The sequence below is a fragment of the Haliotis rubra genome, unplaced genomic scaffold (assembly GCF_003918875.1).
Source record: "Haliotis rubra isolate DU_JTF1 unplaced genomic scaffold, ASM391887v1 Scf336, whole genome shotgun sequence".
Classification (NCBI taxonomy): Eukaryota; Metazoa; Mollusca; class Gastropoda; order Lepetellida; family Haliotidae; genus Haliotis; species Haliotis rubra.
The window spans coordinates 452,886-479,509 of record NW_025767009.1 but is presented as its reverse complement, the minus strand read 5'-3'; the positions used below and the strand labels follow the sequence as shown (position 1 = coordinate 479,509).

Sequence of the window (26,624 nt, the reverse complement as noted above, 5' to 3'; positions counted from 1 at the left end):
CTGCCATCAATCAAATACCTGTCAGTCTTGTATTACATGAGGTTTTTCCAACTTTCTTAATTGCATTTTTTGTGCAAAACATTATAAATCAACTCATCAAAACTAAAAAGCCCTGGACATTTTTTTAACTACCCAAAATGAATGACAAATTGAAAATACATGGAAAAATAACTCTCCTTCCTTTTGCTGACTGCAACATTATCAGGGATTTATCTTAGATACCAAACTAAGTGCCCTTGGTAAGCATAAAGTGGAATAAAGGTTACTCTGGTCCAAGGTGGACTGTTTTCATAAATCTATATTTTCTTTAAAAAATCTAAGGTTAATCTTCTAAGCCTGGTCTTCTTTGTTGGTCCCATTATTAAAGAAAAATAACAAGTCTTAACCTCTTAACTCTATCTTGACACATACTCAAGTCAAGGAACTTTTACTGACATGAGCTGTAGATATAGAGGCAAATATCGGCCTATGAGCAGTTCCAGATAAATGCCTCATTATATGTTCCCTACATGGGACGAGACGTCTATACTTGAGCACTCATCATATCTAAACATAAGACACTGACCTACCAAACAAAGGTAGATTCCATGGAAACATATACTTTCCTGATAATGCATTCTGTATCACAATCTTACCGCTACCTCCATGGGTTTAGAAACACAGACATTCGTACTAACTAGATTTCAAAATCAAAGTCTAACTGGAAGACTATTCAAGTATTGCCAAGAAAGGCGAAGACAAAAACCAAGTCAGTAATTGATAGATTCTACCAACTATAAAAAGCACCATTTTTACTGAATTTTCCACTGCCCAGCATGGAAAACTGCCAATTATAATGCTGAATAAAAACTTTGATACATTCTATCTACCATAAAATACAGCACCAAGTATTGTCTGTGTGTTAAATTGTTAATCATTGAAAAATCCTCCTTTTTGCCAGTACTATTGGCTAATTGTCGAGTGGCCCAAATCCCCAAATGATGGTAAAAATTGAAAACATAAACCCCTTCATTAAAATCTATTCAGAAATAGATAATTAAAATTCAAAAACTCAAACAACCTTAACAGTTTGAAATTACAAATTAAACAAATACAGTTCCCCTTACCCCAAACCATTACAACTGTTAAAATCCTGTTATAATCTACATCAAGTTAGTATGATGGTCACAAACAAATTACAGATGTTATCAGATAATCATGGAATGAAAAGAATTTAAAACTAAAGTGGTGGACAAAATGAGAATCCTTTCTTTGGAAAAATACATATGTTTCAAATTATATTGATGTAGTTGGATAAAAATTATCCATTAATCAAATTAAAGTCAGTGAGTGAGTTAAATTTAAAATCACATTGGCAGTATTTCAGCCATATTGTGACGATCAAATAAAAGATATAACATTGATACATATTAATAGATAATACTTGATATTATACCGAACACCTTAATGTTAATTTTGAATTGTTTGAAGCACGGGTACAAATCTTTTTGCAGCCATCGCTAGATTTTGCTGACAAGAAAAACAGATTTAGAGTTATCTCCCTTCCATCGATTTGCATTTGCAAAACATCAGTAATTTCCGAACATCATACGCGATTCAATGTTATTTGAGATAAAGAATTACTACCACGAAGTACCAAATGAGTTGCCATTGACAGCGGGGTACATTGAAATGTTACTCGCTTGTAAGCGGAGTACATTGAAAATATTAGAAGCACGCTCAGCCAATCAGAAAGCGACATTTAAGTGTGAGGTAAGATAAAGTAGAATGTCATCATTAACATTCAAGGTTAAATACAGGAAAACTACCAGTGTGTTATACACTAAAACATTCTATAGTTAACATCACAAAACAAACAACATACAGAGGATCTATTCATGTGGTCAGTGGAAAACAAAAGGTGTACAGAGATATATTGGTTCTTGGAATACATGTTTGATAATAACATTTTTCAGAGATGTCACACAGTTTCAAAAGCTTTGGAAAAACACCAAACAGTTTGATGGATGTTTTGCTAAATAACAAAAATAAACATGAAAAAATATATATATTTACTCATTTGATAAATATTTTTATCACCATTTATGAACTGCCATTGAAAGATTAAAGCTGTTTTAAGTCACATTAGAATCCAAATACCAAAAAGGTGGCAATTAAGTGAGATATGACTGTGACAATTCACATCATCAACAACAAAGTAAAGGTTATGTTAATACATGAAGTACAAAAGCTGGTGTCTGGGCCCGAGTCTGTCAGTACATACATACAAGACAGTACTCTACCTCTTCTCAATGCTGATCCAGAGACCATGTGTAGGTCGCAGAAGAGCAGCTGGCATGAACTTCAGAGGGATCTGTAAAGTTAATGGAGGCTCTTAATAAAGAATGTGAGTAAGTATGGTTTTATGCCGCTGTTAGCAATATTCCAGCAATACCACAGCAGGGACACCAGAAATGGGCTTCACACATTGTACCCATGTGGGGATTCGAACCCAGGTCTTCGGCGTGATGAGCAAATGCTTTAACCACTAGGCTACCCCACCACCCTATTAACAAAGAAAAAATGCAACATAAACATATTATTTATAACCAACTACTTTCATTACCAGATGTAGACAAGTCAATCAAACAAATGTTGAGCTTGGTATAAATAACTATTAATTATTTTCTGCTGTACATGATATACAAGACAGTGTATTTGTGTAGAACCTCGTTTCTGTCTCTGGATGTCGGATATGTCAAAGATTGGATCATTCATGGGTAATGGCCCACACCAAACTTTATGGAAATTCTGATAGGTCTATTAGCCAAAACACAATACACTATCATTTTCTCTCATGACATACCTACCTGTGTTTTTGAGCATGTTGAAAATTTGAAGTTCTTGAAAAGCTTGATAAGTGTTATCTTTGCCTCCACTAAAGCAAGCCTCATTCCAATGCAGTTCCTGGGTCCATTTCCAAACGGGAGGAAGTCAAATGGGCCATGCATACTCCGGTTCTCAGCACTGAATCTAGAGGAACATGAAGAAAATGAACACAAATTGTCATGTAACTAGTTAGAAGCAGAATAGAAAGCCCACATTAATCGTTGGAAATAGCAACATAAGCTTGTGTGAAAGTGAGACATTGTAACTAGTTCCTTGTGTGAAAGTGAGACATTGTAACTAGTGCCTTGTGTGAAAGTGAGACATTGTAACTAGTTCCTTGTGTGAAAGTGAGACATTGTAACTAGTGCCTTGTGTGAAAGTGAGACATTGTAACTAGTGCCTTGTGTGAAAGTGAGACATTGTAACTAGTGACCTTGTGTGAAAGTGAAACATTGTAACTAGTGCCTTGTGTGAAAGTGAGACATTGTAACTAGTGCCTAGTGTGAAAGTGAGACATTGTAACTAGTGCCTTGTGTGAAAGGAGGCCTCAAATTTTGAAAATAATCCAACTAATAGTTTTCAAGTTATTGGTTGAACAACAAATGGACGGAGGAATGGAATTCCGTTTCAGGTTGGGTGTATTTTAATATAAAGGAAATACAAATCAGGGGTCAGGGGAGGACCATTTAAAGCAGACGCTAAACTTTCTGCTCAGGGGTCAGGGGAGGACCATTTAAAGCTGACGCTAAACTCTGCTGACAAAGCCTTGAGGACTTTACTAACTGTTCCCTTGCACAAACACACAATTGGCAGTCACGTGAGATCATTTATCAGCGTACCTCTCTGGGTCGTACTCCTCCGGGTTCTCCCACCGGTCACTGTCATGGTGGATGGCGTAGATGGGAATCCCTACGGTCATGCCCTTGGGGATTTTCACGCCATTGATCTCCATGTCCTTGGTACACATTCGATCCACCCTTAGAAACAGTAAGAAACAATTCTCACACACCAACATTAACCAGCAGATTTAGAAAACACATGACCCACACATCAATACTGCAGTAATGGTAGGAAACACAAGTCTAACCAATTGTCACCTTGGTTACAATTGGAAACAAGCCTCCCCAATCATCACCTTGGTTACAGTTGGAAATACAAGTTTTACACACCAACATTAAGCTGGAGCAAATTCAAGAAAAATCTCCTACACATAATATCATGTAGGGAATAATGGGAAACACCCATCTCCTAACCCTACAGTTGGAATATATAAGTCATCCATCACCCTGGCAACAGTTCCAAACAAGTCTCACCCATCATCACAATGGCAACAATTCAAAACAAGTCTCACCCATCATCACCCTGGCGACAGTTCCAAACAAGTCTCACCCATCATCACCCTGGCAACAGTTCCAAACAAGTCTCACCTATCATCACCTTGGCAACAGTTCCAAACAAGTCTCACCCATCATCACCCTGGCAACAGTTCCTAACAAGTCTCACCCATCCTGTTTCCTGTTTCTCAAACTTATCCTTACCTTATCTCATTCATCTGACACATGAAAGTGAGATTCTGATTAGCTGAGGCCGGTTCATCTATTTTCAATATACCACCCTAACATGTAACATACATTTCATATATTCCCCACTCAAACTGCTGCTAACAGTTGTATATTTGCAACCAGTCATTCTATTTGAAGGTGTAAGATGCCTTTCTCTGGATATTTACCGATTCCTGAATTATAAGCTAACATAGATACAACCACCCATGTCTCTCTAAACAACCATGAACTATCTAAATTGAAATACACTTTGGTAGACCTTTGAATGACTCTGACAGATGTGTCACTGGAAAATCTATATGAGTCTATATTATTATCTATATAAAAGGTTGATAATAATGTACACCTCAAATACATCTCTATGAGATCTACTACCTGACAGAAGCATCTCTGACAGACACCTCTCCATCATTAAGCCTACCTGACAGATGCTGGATGAAGTCTGAGTGTCTCTAACAAACACATTTCCAGGTACTCCAGTTTCTGAATATTGTCATAATCTGGCTCTTGGTCCCTCAACACAGTCTTTATCTCAGCTACCAGCCGATCCTGCACCTCGGGGTGGGTGGCGATGTTGTACACGCAGAAGGACATGGTGGATGCTGTTGTGTCGTAGCCAGCGATGAAGAACAGCAGCGCATTCGCACAAATTTCATCCCTGGTCATACCTGAAGTTGCACACATCATTCCTGAACTTTTTGGGCAAGTCTCAGAATTATACTTCTTGGAAGAAACTCAAAGGGCTACAGCTTACCTGCGGGTTGGCCATTGCTGCCAGTAGTGTCTCCACCATTCTGTTGCATAGTCTGGCGCTTCTCCTCCTCTGCATTCACCATCAGCTGGATGAAGTCGGAGTATTTGCTGCTCTACACAACCAACAACAGAGCAAAACACTGTACCTGAAGCTTGTCTACAACATTGTTATGTGGCAGTGTAATTCATTGTGGAACAATGTTCTAACTGAGTTAAGAGATTTCTGGAGCATCTGGAACATTCTAACAGTCAGCCCAAGTGTGTTTAGACAAAGTTCTAAAACAGAAACTTTCAGTAGCTTTTTATGTATATATAGGGGGCACATGCTTGCCTCGATCATTTCACATGACATCTTACATTTTATCTTACATTACATCAAGACCAGATCACTTTTCACCTATATTTCTCAGCCTCTGCCTCTTTTGGAAGCTTCACCATTGTCGCAGACAGGTGAATATTATCATCATTATCTATATTCCTCTTATAACTGCCTCTATATTATAATGCTTTTTGTACTGCCATTGCGTTTGAATCCCATGTCCATTCCTATCTTTGGTCTGCCAGCACCATGACAATGGTCATAAGTTTCTCCAAAGGGGATTAAGACTAAGCTAGGCTGCATCATTCTGACTTTCTTCCCACATTAAGCCCACACCCAAGGCTATTCTTGGACAACAGATTACAAATGTAACCATCTCCCATGAAAAGGAAATGTTACTGATGACCTACTCTGCCCTGAGATTCCATCCACTCGATTAAGTTAAAGTAGCCATTCTATTCTTACCGATGGATCAGTCTTCCTGTCTTCAAGAATCTTGTTGGTCACCTTGACAAAGAAGTTCATATTGGACTCAGGGAACAAATGGTAGCCAAGCATCGAGGTCAGTGGAATGAGGAAGGGGAAGAAGGCTGAAATAGTGAACAATGATGTTTTACGTCATCCCTGATGATGTTCAAATCAAAACACAGCCTCATCACTGTAACTAATTATAATATAAAATCAGTAGTCTAGAGAGTGTGTCAGTGAGTTTAGTTTTACGCCACACTCAGCAATATTCCAGCTATATGGCGGCGGTCTGTAAATAATTGAGTCTTCACCAGACAATCAAGTGATTAACAGCATGAGCATCGATCTGCGCAGTTGGGAACAGATGACATGTATCAACCAAGTCATCCGATCCCGTTAGTCACCTCTTACGACAAGCATGGGTTACTGAAGATCAATATTCTAACCCGGAAAGACAAACACATTGAGTGGAATGTTCAGCAATCGTATACATATTGTACCAATCAAGAACACATATCAATTATAAAATAATTTCCTGTTGTATTCATTCAAACATGCCATCTCAACCTAAATCCCTGAGAAAAATGTTAGTATTTAAAACGTTCGTTAAATGGCTCAATGATTATGTTTTCCTCAGCTGGTGTTCCCTTCTTTCTATTATATATACAACAGTATAAAGACACATTACAGAAGACAACCTACTGATAAATACAATATAAGCTGAGTTCAGGCCATTAGACAGGATGGTCTTGGCGTTCTTGACAAAAGGGTCGTCTTCGTTCTCGAGAGCATTGACCTCCATGCCGAAAGCAGTCCCAGCTATCACGTCCATAGTGTACTTCTCCAGGAACCTGTCACACAACACCCACAGCTGACTCCAGCAATGAACACTCTCAGACAGCTAAATGCCTTTGTTCCAGAGACATCAAATATTTTAGCAAATATTCCAACAATATCACAGTGAGGGACACCAGAAAGGGGCTTCACACATTGTACCAATGTTGGGAATCGAACCCGGATTTTCTGCGTGACGAGTGAACACTTAAAGATCACATATACTCTATACACTACTCATTTCGATCTTAAATTGGCATTAAATGAAACCCGATCATTAAAACTACTCATTAACTTTAAATCAACCTTTTTGACAACAGTGCACAATTCTCACCCGCGAACAAATTTCAACCAATCAGAGCTGCGCATCTCTATGACGTCATATGAGGAATAGATATGAGGGCCGATGCAGAATTCATGTACATTTCAGGGGGTAAATTATCTTGTTTACAGGTTTTGAAAACCTGAAATCGTGACAACTGTTGTGAAAAATGAAAGCTATATGTTCTCACAATGTACTGTCATATAATTTTGTCTCCTGCTTTGCCTAGTTTCCGAGTTACAACTTGTTTTCATAGACGATTCTGTCAAAATTGCTTGGTATCGTTAGGCCTTATTTGTTCGAGCCAGATGCTAGTGATAGCGAAAACGATGATCAGCCCGCCTCATCACTGTTACGGTTAATTTCTTCAACCCTAAACAGGGCAACATTAAGAAGGGTATGATGGCCATCAAGAATGAAATTTTTAGAGTAAAATTAATATTTTTTATACTTATCCTGACTCATGTTTATTTCAACTTGTCTTCTTCTTCTGGCGAACCTAGTGGAACACTTGTATCTCCCAATTGAAGTTCCCTTCAATAAAAAATCACTCATTAGTACTGACCACGAGTTACCTCCCTTCCACAAGCGCGGGAACGAGGGCGCCACCTGAACCCATGTGCCTCACTCTCTCCTCATATACTGAGCCCAACACCTGAATTTCCAGGGAAATCCAAAGTGTTAAGTGGGGAGGACGGGAGGGCTTACCTCATGAGTCAGGATAAGTATAAAAATATTAATTTTACTCTAAAAATTTCATATTTTTCCTTATCCTGACTCATGTTTATTTGCTTGTAGAATCCTACGGAATAGGAGGTGGGATTATATATACTTTGGATTTTACTAATTAGTGATTTGAACTGAGATAATTGTAATAACCCTAAGGGAACTTCATGAAGGCACTGAACTGAATTCCTGCTGTTAACTTATCAGTTGCCATATAAGGGTTATTACAATTTACTGAATATAATAAAAGTATATAGAACATTAATTAAGCAAAAGCTATTAATGTGATAGTATAAACTGTTGATAGTTTATAATGAATACTTTTATAGAACCAAAGTAGTAAGCTTACAATATGCATATATGTAAGTTATAACAGAATTGTGCTTAAGGTATAATGATACTTTAAGCTGTATAATAGTAACCAACTACTGAGAGTTTGTTAACTAATATATGTTATGAAATGAACATATGACTGAGCTTAAGGATTGAAACTTAAGCTGAACATATATATAATAGTAGAACTCCTAAGAGTTGTAGGCATATATATAGTATGATTATAGAACTGTGCTTAAGATATAATTAACTTAAGCAACCTAAATAGCCAAAACAACTCCGTAGAGTTTGTTAGCTATTACATTTTATAATGTAACCATAGTGCTTAAAATATGATGAAACTTAAGCTAAGTATATGTATAGTAAAAAACTCTTTAGAGTTTGTTAGCTAATATACTTATATATAATATAAACACGGTACTGAGCTTTAAGATATGAATAAACTTAAGCTACATATATAATAGCAAAAAACTCCGTAGAGTTTGTTAGCTAATATATTTTTATGATATGAGTATAGTACTGTGTTTAAGATATAATGAACTTAAGCTACATATATAATAGCAAAAACAAACTCTGTAGAGTTTGTTAGCTTATACATTTATAATGTAACCATAGTACTGAGCTTAAGATATGATTAACTTAAGCTAAATATATAAAAACAAACTCCGTAGAGTTGTTAGCTTATATATTGTATGATATAATAATCATAGTACTGAGCTTAAGATAATAAAAGAGCTTAAGCAAAATATATATAGCATGTAGCTATTTAGTACTGTTATAAGATAAGTAAAATCTGTAAGATTGACTTATCTTCTCCGAGGAACTGTCAACTGTTGTGCGAGGACCATGGGACCGAATTGGTGGATACCTGAGACGTCCTCGGTGGTGATATCTCTCAGATAGTGGTTGGCAAACACCATATCGGATCTCCAGAAATAACCCTCCATATTTCAAAAGCATATGTTAGCGCTCTAATATCATCAGGATTAGAAGCTCATGGAGGGTCGATCCTGCAGTCTTGTAGGCACGTAGTATGACAGTTCTGATCCAAAAGGAGATAGTACGTGAGACTTCTGTCTACGTAGCTAGATAGAGGAAATAATCTCTTGCATTTATCCCTCCTGTTTGGCTCGGTGGAGATATATTTTCAGTGCTCTTACTGGCCATCGTGATAGATTCATCGTATCATGGGGTCCTAGTATATCATCAAAGTGTGTTCATAAACCTCACTTGTGAGGTGTTGGATCACTATATTCAAATCCCAAGTTGGAGTGTGAACTTCCGTTTAATCCTCCAATCGGAAAAGCTCGTAGCAAGGCGAGTAACTGGGTTAGAACTTGACGCCCGTTATCAGTTATGATAGAGCTATTGCTGCAAGATAGGTGGACAAGTTGAGCCTTATAAAATCTTAGTCTGACGTAGATAACATAAGTAGTCCGCCACTTGAGGATGAGTAGCATATCTAGCTGTAAATCCTTCCTTTGCAGCATAATTGACAAAACTGTGCCATTTGTCATCGTATAAGTTGCCAGTTGAGTTACGCAGGGCAAGTTAGACTGCTTTGCCGCTCTGGCTGAATAACTTGTTATTCAGACACGCCTTGATACAATCCACACGTGAAGTTGGAATGCTTCTGGTGTGTTGTGCACTTGTTTGGTGTGCGGAAGTATCAGTAGATTGGAGCGCAGTGGGAGTTGAAGTACTGGTTTTCCGATTCTTCGTATGAGGTCTGGAAACCACGTTCTCGCTGGCCAGTAAGGCGCGACCAAAATCAGATCGAGGCTCTTCGTTTGACTGATTTTTCGCAAGACTTGTGGGATCAACGCAGGAGGCGGGAAGGCGTATGCGTTTAGTCCCTCCCACGATATGCTTAGTGCGTCCGTTGCCCATGATAGTGGGTCTGGCATTGGCGATACGAAGGTTGTCAGTTGATTGTTGAATCGAGTGGCAAATAGATCTATCAGGGGAGATCCTATTTCCATGATTATCTGATTGAATATTTCTGTGTGGAGCATCCATTCTGTCGGCGATGGTTGGTGTGGCCGAGAGAGAGAGCGTCTGCTAATACATTCTTTGCTCCTGGAATGTGGCAGGCTTTGATACGTATGTTTAGACTGTCGACTAGATCGAACAGTTTGAAACATCGAGTGAGTAGATTTAGTGATCTTGTTGACCCTTGTTTGTTCACATAGAACGCCACTGTGGAGTTGTCTGTATGAATCATTAACTGAGCGTTCTGTAATAGGTTGCTCCAGTGATTTATGGCGTTTATGACTGCTTGCATCTCTAGCAGATTTATGTGACATAAGCTCTCTTGAATGCTCCATAGACCTGACGCTGTCCTGCCGGAAAGGTGGGCTCCCCAACCTTATAGTGACACATCTACGTAGAGAAGTGTTATCGATTCCAGCTCTATTAACGAGACGCCTATTCAAACATTCGATCTCTAGGTGCATCATAGCAGATGAGGTTTGGCCTGAACCGATGATTGAACGGTAGAGATTCGTCTAGATGCGAATTGCTGATGACTTGTAACGGATGTAATTGTAGTCTGCCTCTGTCTGTTATGTCTTGAGCTGAGCTGAAGTGCGTAACCCCAACAGACTCTGTCACTAACGTAGTGGAAGCGGAGATAGTAAGGCTTGTGGAAATGACTGTTGGATCTTGATCCATGGTCCTCCGGTACAATTATAAGATTCTGCGCCGTTACAAAACAAAACCTAGAATAGCAGATCTTGCGAAGGTTCTAGGTCCAACTTAAGTAGGTTTACTAACCATCTAGTTGTGTTAGTAGCTTGATGATGAATTCAACTGTAGTCTGAGACGCTATGGATTTGGATCCATTTGTATCCCGTCGTCGAGGTAAATTCGCTGCGAAGTGATTGACGATGTAGATGCATAACCAGGGGTGACTGCCATCGTTGAACTTATGTAAAAAATCGTCTGACTGCCGTGTCCTCGTCCTTACTTGACAGGGGAGGTCTCTAACCTCAAGAAGGCAGCCCAATCATGAAAGTTTAGATTAGCTGGACTGTAAGGAGGCTAGCTCGTTCACTGATATATTGTTGTCACTTGCAACCTATGGGTTGAACTGTGAACTATGATCGACCTCTGCGTAGGGCGTTGTCCATCTCTGTCCAATCAGAACAAGGCATTTTGATTCTGTAGAGTACCCGCGCTGTGACGTCACCGGTGTATCAGGAAAGGAACCTTGTATAATATAGTGCCGTCGTTGATATTAGAACAATCGTCGGTCTTCACCGTAACTTCCCGAAGTTACCCGAGTGACCACGTGTTTCGAGGGTTGATGGTAAACGCGCGAAACCTCCGGCGCGAAATACCTCGCTCTGTAATATTAATGCTGGATAAGTTATTTTCCAGGCTGTCGTGAAAGTAACTTCAGTCTTGAAGATAATTCCGACTTCCTTATATAAGGTTCAATAACCTTGCAAGTTGTCAGCTTGTAGACTGTTAAGGCTGAACTTGTTGTACATATTACTTCTGAGGAAATCGTTGACGATTATGAGTTTTACTCGCCGTGTAACAAGACTGCCGTTCAATTTCGTTTGAATTGTCGGCAGATCTGCGTAATGGTCACGCATGTAGATAATCGTATCGTAGTAGGTAGTCGGCTTGAAGATCCCTAATTAGGCTCTTCATCCGTTGATAAATTAATACAGCGACGTTGTGCGTTGTAAGTAGCCTGTGCAAATGTCTTCGCGTAGGCTTGTAGACGGCTCTGGCAAAGGTATCTAACTGGCCCATCTTGCGATCGTCAATCCTATAACTTCTAGACTTGGAATCACTGATAATCTTGAAGTTTTCATCAATCTCCTGAGTCTTGAAAAAAAGGCTCCATATTATGTCCATAGAAATGCTTGGCATTGAAGATCGGTAAGTGAGGAAGATGGGATTTAGTAGATTTGGAGAAAGTTGTATCCAATTTAGCGGGAACGGCTGCGATAGGATCCACAGGAGGTATGGTGATATGATCTACGTCATCATCTTTCATCAGGTAAGTTTGGGCTGTATCCTCGTTCTTGGAGGGAGAGGCCAGTTGTAATTCATTTACCATCCAATACCTTATCTCAGCCTGTGAGAATATGACACCATCGTCTTCCTCAGACGTATGGTGGTATGTCGGAGACCTCGATCTGTAAGAAGATCTATGTGAGGACTGAGGAGAACGGACTGACGAGTGGCTAGTGTATGCAGATCTTGGAGAGAACATCCTTCGCGGAGACTGTGGGCTACGCGACCGGTGATGGCTTCGCAGACGCTGTGGGCTTCTCGGACGATGAGGGCTGCACGAACGTCTTCTAGGCGTTGTAGAACCACTTAGCCTGCGCGTCTTGCGCAAATGTCTGGAGTCAGTGTCCGATCCGACATATGAGTGTTTGCTTTGCGAGCGCCCTTCGTACATGACAAGGTGCGTGCTAGGCGAAACACTCCTTCTCCGCGAAGCCTCTTGTAAAAGGTCAGACTCTAGCTCCATCTCGGAGTAGGCCTGGGATACCTTATGCAAAGAGCTCACTCCGGGCAGGGTTGCCCTTCGCGGAGGCGCGTCTGTGGGCTCAGGGGCCCTACGCGAAGTCAAGGCGGGCTCTGGGGCCCTGTATGACTTAGTATGGGGTGGGCTCTGGGGCCCGTGGCTCTCGAGGCCGTAGCGTTGTTCCATCATTCTCATAATGTGGTTGATCAAGTCATCTGGGACGCTCTGCGTTGATGAGGGATGTCTCTCTGCAGAAGTGACGGGACCCTCAGATAGATGTATTGGTGATAGCGTCGGCATCTCCGGTTGTGTGTCCGTCTGCGCAGAGGTGATAGTCGCAGAAACGGGCCGTTTCTTGTGACGAACTTCTGGAATGATAATAGGCATATCATCATCATATAATGCTAATTCTGTAACTGGTAAGATATCAGAAGCAAATTTATTAGATTTAGTTGACTTCCCTTTAGATGACGGTGTAGATCTTGGAGTACGTAGAGTACGAGATGATGTGGCTGGTTTCCTCGACTTGGACTGAGACGACGGCAGCTCTTGAGATGCAGGTCGCTTCTTGGACATAGCGGACTGCGTCCCACGCTTATCCGCCGAGGGAAACTCAGGTATGCCACCAACCGGTGACGAGTCCTCAGTCAACAGTTGACATGAAACATTAATTTGAGATCTATTAGCCATGTTTGAATTCTGTCTACGAGATTTATCTGCCTTCCGTCTGTAAACGGAACATAAATATTTGTCAAAAGCAGAGATAGGTAAATTGTTACACAATTTACAACGAGAATCAAAGGAACATGGAGTAATGCAGCTAGGGCATTTTAAATGAGGATCGATCTCAGAATAACATAGTTTACATTCTGTGCAAATTTTCATCAATGTAGCCTACTGAACAATCACGACAATTCGTGAATAAAACAGCAGAAACACAATTAATAATCAATGCAAATTGAATAAATATACTAGTACTACCTCTATACTAACGTATAAGAGGAACTTAACTAGATTTAAATAAAGGATATGTGTGTTGGGAGACACAGGTGCTCTCACATCCAGCTCACTGGGCGAAGAAGGAGAGAGTGAGGCACATGGGTTCAGGTGGCGCCCTCGTTCCCGCGCTTGTGGAAGGGAGGTAACTCGTGGTCAGTACTAATGAGTGATTTTTTATTGAAGGGAACTTCAATTGGGAGATACAAGTGTTCCACTAGGTTCGCCAGAAGAAGAAGACAAGCAAATAAACATGAGTCAGGATAAGGAAAAATATAAAATTGAAAGAAAAGTTCAAACCCCTAAAAGGCACTTCTACATGATATGGAGGGACAGTATGGCAAATTTGGTGAACATGGGCCAATTAATTGCAGAAACGAACTTTACCCTTGAAAAAGACTAAGTCCAAATTGTTGCCATGAAAACAGAAACAAGAGTCATCAGAAGATGACATATCCCCCCGGCCCCCACATATTTGAAAGAACAAATCATCTGACAGTTACTTGACTTTTTTTTAAACCAAGTCCAAATCAATTCCATGGAAATTATGTGAAATATAAATGCCAAAAATCTGTAAATAGCAAACGGCACCATTTCAAAATTTGCATAATATAGCTGCCAAGTCCTGTTGAAAGATAAATGAACACTTTTCGAGTTTGCACCGGAAACGAAGCCCACCCCTCCCTTTTGGGACTAAGTCCGAATCGTTTCAATGAAAACCAGGAAAAATAAATATGTCAAAATTCTGCCAAATAGCAAAAAGGCACCACTTTGGCATCTGCCTCACATATCTGCCAAGTTTTGCTGAAAGATATTAAGAAGTTTTCCAGTTGTGCTCCAGAAACAAAACCCACCATCCCATTTGAGACTAAGTCCGAATCATTTCCATGGAAACCGAGAAAATAATAAATCACAAAAATCTGTAAAAAGCAAAAGGCACCACTTTGGGATCTGCCTCACATATCTGCAAAGTTTTGCTGAAAGATATTACGAAGTTTTCGAGTTGTGCTTCGGAAACGTAACCCACCCCTCCCTTTTGAGACTAAGTCCAAATCGTTTCATGGAAACCGAAAAAAATAAAAATGACCAAAAAAATCTGTAAATAGCAAAAGGCACCACTTCAAGATCTGTCTCATATATCTGCCAAGTTTTGCTGAAAGATATTAAGAAGTTTCGTGTTTTGCTCCGGAAACGAAGCCCACCTCTCCTTTTTGAGACTAAGTCTGAATCGTTTCCATGGCAACCGGGAAAAATAAAAATGCCAAAAATCTGCAAATAGCAAAAGGCACCACTTAAGGTTCTGTTTGATATATCTACCAAGTTTTGTTGAAAAATATTGAACGGTTCTTGAGTTATGCTCTGGATACAAAATGATTACGGACGGACGGATGGACAGACCAGGCGTCGACTATATCCCCCCGCATTACATGCCAGGGGGATAAAAAATACACTTGAAAAAAAACTCAAACCCCCAAAAGGCACATCTACATGATAGGCACTATACCAAATTTGGTGAAGATTGTCCAAGTAGGTTTAGAGTTATGTTCCAGAAACAATGGGACCCTTCGGGGGGAGACATAACTATGTGAAGTTTGAGACATAAAAGTGCTCTTAACAAATCTGACATTTAGCAGAGAAGTTTGTTGTAATTATTTTTACCAAAAACAATCTTTCAAGGTGCACGCATTTCTGTTGTTGCAGCACTACTGGTAACACAGTGGTCATCTCTTATTACAAGCATAACTGGGACCAATCGTTCCCTGAAATCCTAACATGGGCAGTATAGCTAAAAGTCTGAATGTATTTGACTACTGTAATCCTCTCTTTTGAAACTATGTAACTTGTTGGAGTATTTATCTTAGTAAATTAGTATAGAGAGGGAAAAGCGTCAACATGTTTTGTTTTCGCACAAAGTGTTTGACAAGTTGACAAGCCACAAAATGGGCTACTTACAGCTGTCTTCACCTACTAAGTCTGAGTCAAGTTACATTCTTTCTTTCAGTGCTCACTATATACCAACCTTATACCAAATATACACAACATACCTCTTTATCTCAACCTCCTCCTTGTTCTCTGCCCGATCTTTCAACAAGTCCACAAGCCTGTCACTCATCTTGTTGAACACTGGCATCATCTAACAATGAAACAGAATATAAACAATTTACGTCCACATTGCAAGACTAACATTATTTATCTGAACAGTTTGGATAGTAGATATACCAGAGGAAAGCCTTAAATTTCATTCAAATGCAAATCTGTCATTGTCTCCCAAATGTGTAGATCAATGCTCATGACGTCAATCACTGGATGACACTTAATTATTTACAAACCACTGTCATAGCTGGAAAATTGCCGAGTGTGGTGTTAAACAACAAACAACCAAATCAAAGGAAAATCACAAACTTGAAATGTTAAAATAGTGCCATTGCACTATTGCTCACCAGGAATATGTATATCATATATATTTAGTGAAATATATATTCCAGCTATAAGGCAGTTGTCTGTAAATAATCGAGTCTGGACCATACAATCCAGTGATCAACATCATGAGCATCGATCTACGCAATTGGGATACGATGACATGGGTCAACCAAGTCAGCGAGCCTGACCACCCGATCCCATAAGTCGCCTTTTACGACAAGCATGGGTTACTGAAGACCATTTCTAAACTGGATCTTCATGGGTTCCGTCTTACAACATCTTCTTGTCTGAATCAGTCAGGGATCGGAACCTCCTCAACCTTGTGTTCACCTGACAGATGCTCTGTCCATCAAACCACTGACACAACCTCAACTTTCTCCAAATATATCGACACACTTTCAAACAGGTCACATGTTGTGACACATTTTAGAAAGCACTTCTTTCAGGCATGGGGTACTGAGAACCTATTCTACATGTCTATGATCAATGAAGATAAATGAGTCTCACCCGCTTCAGCTTGCCTGCACTAAACGTTGGTGTCATGAAGTTCCGCATGAAGCGCCAATGGTCATCTTTAGAGAAAACCAGAGACTGATCCATCGGGGAGCCAACCATTGCCTTAGGAAGAGGCTGCATTGACAAAGTTGAGGTTAAACAAAGCTGATACAGAAATGGTGGCGTGTCTCCTCAGGTAGAGAGCTGACAGCAGATGAGTACTATGACTGGAACAGTACACTTTTATCTTGTAACATAAAAGAGACTACCTTACACTTAAAAAAAATTGAACTGCTGAGTGTGACTGAAAAAATTATAAATCAAATTCTTTGAGAATAAAAAGATACATGTAGTGATAAACATAATTAGAATGTGAATAAAGTGACAAACAGCAAGGCATATACTTTGCAATCTCATTAGAATTAGACCGTTTACTCTAACTGCATGAAGATCTGACAAAACATCTACTGGCTAGCGATCAGTTATCACCAAGACCTGTATGTAGCACTTACGCAGACAGCTTGATTTTAACTCTCGTAGCCTATCACTTTTGTGATGTGTCAATGTGTGAAATGCTACGGAAGTACAAGTCAAGCTGTCTGTGCAAGCGCTACAGCAAGGCGTTGGCGATAACTGGTTTGTGGCAATAACTGGTTGCTAGCCAGGAAAGTCAAGGCTTCTTTATTCATATTACAAGTGAACTAAGCATTCAAGTAAGCACATCTGTTTTCTGTTTCTACGAAAATGAACATAATCAGGGAGATCCAAATTCAAAATGTTAAAGTCAAATTATTATATTACTGTTGAGGATATTTCACACATGCTTTCATCACTAAGCAGAATAGCATCTACATCCAAAAGGGTGTACCATGGAGGGTGTTTCATGTCATTGGTTTCTCTCTAAGAAAAACAGTTCTGAATTTACGGTCTTAAGAAATGAACCCTAATCATTTTAGAAAGCTGACAAGTGACAATGTTACACTCAGCAATATTCCAGCTATATAACTGAGTCTGGACCAGACAATCCAGTGATCAACATCATGAGTATCAACCCACACAATTGGGATATGATGACATGTGTCAACCAAGTCAGCAAGCCTGACCACCTGATCCCATAAGTCGCCTCTTACGACAAGCATGGGTTACTGAAGACCGATTCTAACCTGGATCTTCACTGGTTACAAAAGTATAGATAAGGAAGAGAAGACACACTAAAGACATCATACCATGCCATTATCTCATAAGGTTTGGAATCAAGGTGAGCTAAATATTACCACTGGGTTATTTGTGTTTATCATCCAAAACTGTGTTCCACAGGAGATAGCGCTTGTGTAAGATCATATGATATCTCCTAGGAGATATCGTTTTGACAGTAGATTTTCTACAATGCCCTGACTATGCTATGACGTCATCAACTTGATGACGTCACAATGCTATGACATCGCTGCAGTGTTGAGAGATGTACATTTTTCATTGCAAACTAATGAAGAATGATTTTGATGATAAATAGAATCTCACCCTCGTGTCTACTGATATCAATTATATTAGCACTCGTTGATAAAGGTAAAAATATCCTCTGCAAGCCACAGATATTTGTAACTTTATCAACTCGTGTTGATATAATTGATATCAGTAGACACTTACTGTCTGTCACTTCTAAATAACATGGGGCGGTGGGGTAGCCTAGTGGTCAAAGCGTTGGTTCATCACGCCGAAGACCCGGGTTTGAATCCCAACATGGGTACTATGTGTTAAGCCCATTTCTTGTGTCCCCCGCCGTGATGTTGCTGGAATATTGCTAAAAGCAGCGTAAAACCAAACTCAGTCAGTCAGTCAGTCTAAATAACATGGAATATAATATACAATTTATACAGAAGATATCTGACCTGTCTGTTGGGGAAATGGTTGAAGTCCTTCACCATTATTTGTTTCAACATGTCATCATCTGATATGAGAATCATTGGTAGCCGGGTCATGAAGATCCTGCAACATAACTACCTGCTACAACCTGGGTCATGACATGGTTCCAGCATTATTCACTACCTGCTACAACCTGGGTCATGACATGGTTCCAGCATTATTCACTACCTGCTACAACCTGGATCACGACATGGTCCCAGCATTATTCACTTCCTACTACAACCTGGATCAAAACATGGTTCCAGCATTATTCACTACCTGCTACAACCTGGATCACAACATGATTCCAGCATTATTCACTACCTGCTACAACCTGGGTCGTGACATGGTTCCAGCATTATTCACTACCTGCTACAACCTGGATCACAACATGGTTCCAGCATTATTCACTACCTACTACAACCTGGATCACAACATGGTTCCAGCATTATTCCCTACCTGCTACAACCTGGGTTACGACATGGTTCCAGCATTATTCACTACCTGCTACAACCTGGGTCACGACATGGTTCCAGCATTATTCACTACCTGCTACAACCTGGGTCACGACATGGTTCCAGCATTATTCACTACCTGCTACAACCTGGGTCACGACATGGTTCCAGCATTATTCACTACCTGCTACAACCTGGGTCATGACATGGTTCCAGCATTATTCACTACCTGCTACAACCTGGATCACAACATGGTTCCAGCATTATTCACTACCTGCTACAACCTGGATCACAACATGGTTCCAGCATTATTCACTACCTGCTACAACCTGGATCACAACATGGTTCCAGCATTATTCACTACCTGCTACAACCTGGGTCACGACATGGTTCCAGCATTATTCACTACCTGCTACAACCTGGATCACAACATGGTTCCAGCATTATTCATTTCCTACTACAACCTGGATCAAAACATGGTTCCAGCATTATTCACTACCTGCTACAACCTGGATCGCAACATGGTTCCAGCATTATTCAGTAACAAATATAACTTGGATAGGTCAAAATATACATACATTTGTGAACTGATACATTTCTTTCAACATTTGTCTGTTTGACACTGGTTCAAGTACATTGTGTTATCATATACTAAGAAATACAGTTCACTCCACCACAATCTATAGTGTAATAAAGCACACTTTCACCCTGAACTATTATAGTTAAAGCATGAGGACGCTAGCGAGTACATCCAGATGAATCTGACTAGTCATGCGACATTCCACGGACGCATTGTGGGAATGTACACATTGCGAACATTGCTGTGTCGCTGTTAAATTGTGAGTCGAACTGAGACATTTTATCCATCAAACAATAATGTTTCCTCTCGTGATGATAGCCGTATGAAGCAACTGCAAACCAAAAAACAGGTTGCTATGGAGTAGTTTACTGTACGAGGCTGTACGAGGCAAAGACAACTGACATTCACTGTGACGTCGGTTACCAAGGGTATGTTTGATAACGAGGGTACAGACGAAAATGGCATAGTGACGTTAAGACAGTGCGATGTCAAGCAAAAAGTGTACTTTATCACCAGGCCCCGATTTCTCAAAACAAACTTAAGTCTCAGTTTTGACTTAAGTTCGAGTTTTTACTCAGGTCTGAGAAGACACAGGAAAATGCATTTCACAGAATGAACTGAAAGTGGTATTAAACTCAAACTATAGAAGACAGTTTGAGTTTGGTGGGTAGATTACTTAAGTTGTTTGGGCTTTTATATTTTGAAAATGCAGTTGAGTTAAAAATTCAGCTGTTTCAAACTGTGAAACGCAGTTTGAGACACACTCTGGCACAGCCATGACTTAACATAACATCACTGCCACAGGCTAATTTGCATATCATGTGACCGGACTTTTCTCTTGTTTGTAATCAAACGCGCATATTCCAAATAAGAAGAGACTGGACTCACGAAAGCTTTCTTCATAATGTTTTACATTGTTACATATATATTCTTCCACAACTGCGACAGTAAGGTCTATGACAGTACATATTTAGATATCAAACTGGCTGCATCGTTTGCTCTCCATCAGCCTCGATGACAGCACATGGAGCCGTACAACCTATGTAAACAAAGGATCGCTACGCAAATCGAAATAGTGTTACATGTTTTAGGATATTTTCTCAATGAAACTAAACCATTCTATCAAAGATGTTTACTTAGTTGTGTAGACTCGTCAAAAATAAAAGAGTTGAGAAATATGTACATTATATTGAATGGACAGTGCAAGATGTGACGAATCGTCACATTTTTCTGGCCTGTGGCAGAGATACTATGCTGGCTTGCCGCATGGAACTCTGGGTAGGAGAGTGAGTTTGAGATTGGAGTAAAAACTAAGTTTGTTTTGAGAAATCCAGGCCTGATAAAGTACTGTCAGCACCTTTGATCTTTTAGCAAAGCATCTTAGAACAGCTAACCTCTGAAAAGATTGTCATTATCATGCTGTTCATCATGACTGAAAGTTTCACAACTATCAATGATTGTCGACATTGTCATGATATCTGTTACACCATACAAGAATGACAGACTAGTCAGCTGTGTTTCAGCTTCTGTCTACTTTCTGTGCCATGTTGGATTGATACAAAAATTAAGAATTGTGTAATTAAAAGAGTGGACTTTAGGAGAAATATAAATAAAGCGGAAATGGATTGTTAATCATAACATGATATTACAACAGACATTGTCCTGTAGAAAAATATCTTGTCAACCCCAGAATGAGTTAGCAAGTTTGGTTTGTGACCACTTTTAGTAATATACGAGCAGTATCCCAGTGAGGGATACTAGAAATGTGTCCACACATTGTACCCATGTGGAAAATTGAACCTGGGCATATGGCTTGACTAAAGAGCATTGCAACCAGGTTACCCCAACACCCCTAAACCCAGGGTAACTTACCCCACAACTTTTCCATAAGTCTGAGTCCAGCACAAGTCAGCTCCATGCATACCCTGGAAATAGTCACCTCACTATCAACGACCAACTAAACAACATACATGCAAAGACTTAGTGAAAATGGCATTTCTCTTGACCCTTTCATTTGGAGAGAAACAATTGTTTAAATATGCATAATTACGTTAATACCAAATTGAAACATGGATTTTTCTGCTCATACAAAATTGAAATAGTCATAATTACGTTAATACAAAATTGAAACATGGATTTTTCTGCTCATACAAAATTGGGCATTCTAGAAGTTGGTGACTTAAAAATGAAATATACAACTTTATGGATGACAACTTCTTATCTATTGCATAGAGCGACGTTTCGAGTTCAAAGTGAAAACGATGTAAGAATCTACATCGAAACGTCGCTCTAGTTGTCAAGAAGTTGTCATCCATAAAGTTCTATGTTTCATTTATGGATAATTCTGTTCATACAAAATTGAAATATGCACAATTCTTTTAAAATAGATTTAAGGCATGAATAATTCTATTTATACAAAATTGAAATGTGCACAATTCTGTTTATACAAAATTCAAACATGCAAGCTCAGCAACATATCAGTTATTCAGATATGAGATTAACCTGTGCACCTGATCATTGTGGAGAAAATATGCAAAACTCTAAGGTCACAATCAGGTTTAATCATTAGAAAACGTCCAATTAATCCAATTCAAAAGTTCTTTTAGATCTCTTGTCAACAACTGCAATTAACCTTCAGAAAAATCTCTTTGTGCCAATCAGTCTAACTTTGCACAACAAATCATGTCAAATGGAGCAATTTTTGCATCAAGTCATTATGAAATAGAAGGATAAGCTTGTCAGATCTGCAAAGATTGCTTTGCTGAGAATTTTATGGTTTGCTCAAATGTCTGATTTGATTTGTTATTCTGATCTGTACAAAAGGCACAAACCTAACTAAATGTGATCAAAGCACTGTCAGGATATACTCACTTTCCTCAAGATTGGCATCAGATTCCCGACTATCATTCTCGGAGGGGGGCCATCTATCCCCAGCTTCTTGAATACCCCATGGTGCCATGACATGAAACTAAACACAACAATACTTGGTGAGTTTAGGTTATACCCTCACTTTTAGAGCATATCAAATCTTTGACATTATTCCATGTGTAATTGGCTTATACATCCGCTGACCCACAATTTGACAATTCTTGAATAAAAATGTTTTGTGTTCTTTCCATTAATTCCATGTTTGGTTAATAATATTAGGACAAAAAAATAACCCTTAGGTCTCAAAAATGCAATATAAAGTATCCCTTTAGAACATGATTTCAAACACCCCCTGATTTTGGAAACATAATCAATGCAATGGAATACTTCCATTAAAGAATAATAAATACCTCAAATGTTGTTTCATGATGCACTTATGTATATGCACAATATTCAAGCTATATGACGACTGAAGGTATAGAATCAAGATGGGACCAGACAAACCAGTGGTTGATAGTATGAACCATATCCATCGCTGTTGCTATCAACCAAATCAATGAACCTCACCATCTGGACCATTATCCATTTCTTACCCAGAATCATGCATGGCTTACACATTAATCTGTTTAGTAATTTACAATGTCATCTGCTTCAAGCATATCATTGTGGAGTAGCTTCATAAAGTCAGCTGTATTTATTAATCTGGTGACATTGTTAGAATTCCAATACAATTCTTTGGGGAAATTGGTCCTACTTGGCACAATCAACATTCATTAAAAATCAGTGGTCAAACTCACTGCGTGGGCAGGGTACACATGGGAGTGAGTAAGTTGTGTTTTACACCACGTTTAGCAATATTCCAGCAATGTTATGGCTGGGGATGCCAAAAATGGGCTTAAACCATGTGGTAATCGAACCCGGGCATTCAGCATGACAAGCAAACACCTAAACCACTGGGCTAACCCAGTTACTTAAATTAGTTCAGGGAAAGCTTCTGACAGTATTGATGATCTCTTCCTCAGTTTATTTCATCAAATACCTTTTTATAAACTTTCTGCCATGTAACTGAAATCAGCTTTAATGAAGTAACATTTTCTCACTGATCATAATCGTTCCAGATACATCTTATGACATATCTTATGCTTTTTACAATTGTGGTTACAAACTTCTTTAATTAAAGTTTAAACACTGAGGTATGTTTATGACACCAACTTCTCACAAATCATTTTTAGCACTTTAGCATGTATATCAAACTTTAAAAATATGCGTTAACTTTTAATTCAAAAATTACATTTGCCAACTTGGTAGGATTTTATTAGCGTTTCTTTACCACAGGCAACACTACCTCTTGTTTACCTCTTTCACGCTTCATGTAAGATGAATGGATTCTTACCTTATTTCATCACGACTGTCATTCATGTTCCAAGATATCTCTACCTTTACTGCATAATCAATTTGTATACTTACTTGATGTATACTACCAAGATACCAGTCGATAGCAACAACCAGATAGGTACATCAAGCAGGCCGAGCACTTCCATTTTGCGACAAGCTCACACTGTAACACTGTGTAGCTTCGACGTTTGTTTGGCCTATATATAGCCTCACGCCCCTAGCGGTGACCTAGAAATTCGACTGGTTCCCTTGAACGAGTTTTCAGTACAAAGTAAGCACCAGAGAACCTCTTTACATAATCTTAACCTTGTATTAGGGCTATGTATGCTTTGCAAAAGGGGTTATTAAGTGCAAAATCTCAGCGTTCAATCACTAGTTATAAATATTAGTTTGACTAAATATACATGTACATGCATTTGAATTGAGACAAGATTTCCGCTTAAGTACAATGCATGTTATGTTCGGTTTTTATATCTAACGTTTAATGTATCTGTTATAGCAAGAACGAAATCCAGGTTGTGTAGAAGATTTAAAACTGTTAGGACTATTTCAAAATTTGCAGTGTCAAAACACAGATAATATTTGTTCAACTAATTATCTGATGTCAAGTTCTGGGGTGACAGTCATTGTAATTTTACAAAATTAGTTTCATTCTTGTTGCGATGTAAAACGTGAATTTGGACAGAAGTTTGTAAGTCAGCAGCGAATGAACTCTTATCCATATGTTTAAATCTTTAACGCGTTCAGAAAGTACCGTGCCCAGAAGCTCGCACTATCTGCATGACGTCAACAATACATTGTGATGTCATCATATGCCATGACGTCATGTTGCCTCCTGTCAACAATGATGACTATAATGTACGATAACAATGGGTATTTGCATAACATAAACTGTAACTTTTGTGTAGAGCCCTTCAAAATAATGCATGCATAGGTATATGATATTTAGGAGATAAACATTATGTGTTGGCGACGCCGTCGGTTCCAAATGGATTCCCGTGCTTCAAATACTCAATAGCACCCGGAAATTCGCCAACATAATGTTTATCTTCTAATTGACATCGAGTACGGGTACAGCAGTGAAATGTCATCAGCCGGCCGTTTCGGCTGTCTCCCATGGTAGCATCTAGAACTGCTCATTTGTGACTTCATTCGGACTTTACGTCACAATATGATTTTAATGACGTCATCTCAGCTGACGACGTACAATACAATGGTGTGAGCGATGTTTGTATGTATTAATACGCAGAGAATCTCCGGGAATCAAATACCATTTGATCACGTTTTTTAACCAATCAGATTAAAGAACACAGTGACTTTTGGTTTACAATTGATATCAAAAGACACTCGGGCGAGATTCTCTACGTATGACCCAAAACGTCAAAATGAATGTAAACATCTTGTCACTTAAAAGTTCCTAAATTATGTTTATAAAATATGATAAAAAAGAGTCCAGAGACTTTCTTCCCTTTCTGAAACTGTGGAAGAAATGTAGACTCACATATTCTAGACTTGCATGGGCTGTATTGGGTATATTTGTTTCAGGGTCTGTTTGACAGACTAGTCGAGTGTTAGAACTTTCCGATATTTCTACAAATGCATTTTAGCCACTCTCAGTTCTGGCTGGTGAGTAGGTCGCATTGCTTCAATGTTGAAACCAATACAATACAACGTCATCCATTGACGTCAAACACTTATAACGTAATGTCACCTGACCATCTCGGTTAGATTAATGATTCACCTGTAGGGTTCACCTTTCATGCGTTTTATTTGTTTGCTGGTTTTCTTTTCTTTTCTTTTTTCAAAATAACGAGAAACTCAAGGCTCGGGTTCAGTTCATCTTCCACAATTGTAGACCGGAGAGCGGAAGGTCCCGGGTTCGATCCCCGACCGCGTCATACCAAAAGACGTTAATATATGGTACTTGTTGGTACCTGGCGCTCGGCATTATTGGGTACAACAAGGACTGGTCGGCTCAGAGTCAGCATAATGTGTCTGAGTGGGATATTCATGCTTCACTGCGGCGTGCTATCTCAGCGGGCTAGCACTATAAAACCAGCTTCAGTCTGGGCTAGTACAAGCAGCCGCACATACACATGCACACGCATGCACGTCGTCATATGAGCGAAATATGCTCAAGCACGATGTAAAACCAAACTTCTCCTCACCTCACCTCCACAATTGTTGATATCACTGCGCCAGAGAATCAGTACTTATGTCGTTCCTTTACTAAGGGCAGACATTTCGTGTACCCTGCTATAAATATTCTCCAAATGTTACAATAGAAATTGGCTTCACACATTGTACCCAAGTGTGGACTCGAACCCGGTGATCGCTTTAACCACCAGGCTACCCAACCGCCCCTGTACCGAAATAAAGTACAATTAGGAGATAAGAACTGACTAGCAGTTGAGGACTTTTTACACCATCCTGACGACGACAACATTCGATTTTGTAAGGAAACAAACAAAACATTGTGAAACGGTCAAAAGCCGTGTCGAAGTTGAAGTGACCTACGCAAATACTTCGAGCCATCAAAGTTTCGACACAGATGCAAAATTAACACAAAATGCGAGTGATTTTAGCCTTACACCGCTTTTAGCAATATTCCAGCAATATCACGGCGGGAAACACCAGAAATGGGCTTCACAACTTGTACCCATGGGGGAATCGAATCCGGACTTCCGGCGTGACGAGCGAACGCTTTACCCACTAGGCTACCCCACCGCCCCAAGACAAAATATGGAATAAGGAGCAAGGCTTTTTCACAATACCGTAAGTTCGACACACCTTGTGTCGAAGTTGAAAGGACCTATGGAAATACTTCGAGTCATCCGA

General features: G+C 39.5%; 1 protein-coding gene and 1 long non-coding RNA gene across 2 annotated transcripts; one reads left to right on the top strand and one right to left on the bottom strand.

The window, feature by feature from the left end:
• Nucleotides 1-1,672: 1,672 nt before the first annotated feature.
• Nucleotides 1,673-23,971, bottom strand: LOC124284397 (cytochrome P450 3A8-like). Its single transcript, XM_046720486.1, has 13 exons — nucleotides 23,859-23,971; nucleotides 22,395-22,491; nucleotides 21,396-21,448; nucleotides 18,476-18,572; nucleotides 16,602-16,724; nucleotides 15,719-15,807; nucleotides 6,673-6,821; nucleotides 5,968-6,092; nucleotides 5,185-5,296; nucleotides 4,852-5,098; nucleotides 3,708-3,845; nucleotides 2,850-3,012; nucleotides 1,673-2,353 (listed from the first exon to the last, which is right to left on the bottom strand). The coding sequence occupies exons 1-13, from the start codon at nucleotides 23,930-23,932 to the stop codon at nucleotides 2,279-2,281; spliced, it is 1,542 nt and encodes a 513-aa protein (XP_046576442.1). The 5' UTR covers nucleotides 23,933-23,971; the 3' UTR covers nucleotides 1,673-2,278.
• LOC124284399 lies at nucleotides 3,140-20,373 on the top strand. The gene is made up of 4 exons (XR_006900540.1): nucleotides 3,140-3,151; nucleotides 9,711-9,716; nucleotides 13,441-13,444; nucleotides 20,282-20,373. It is a non-coding gene; the product is annotated as an uncharacterized LOC124284399 (long non-coding RNA).
• Nucleotides 23,972-26,624: the final 2,653 nt, after the last annotated feature.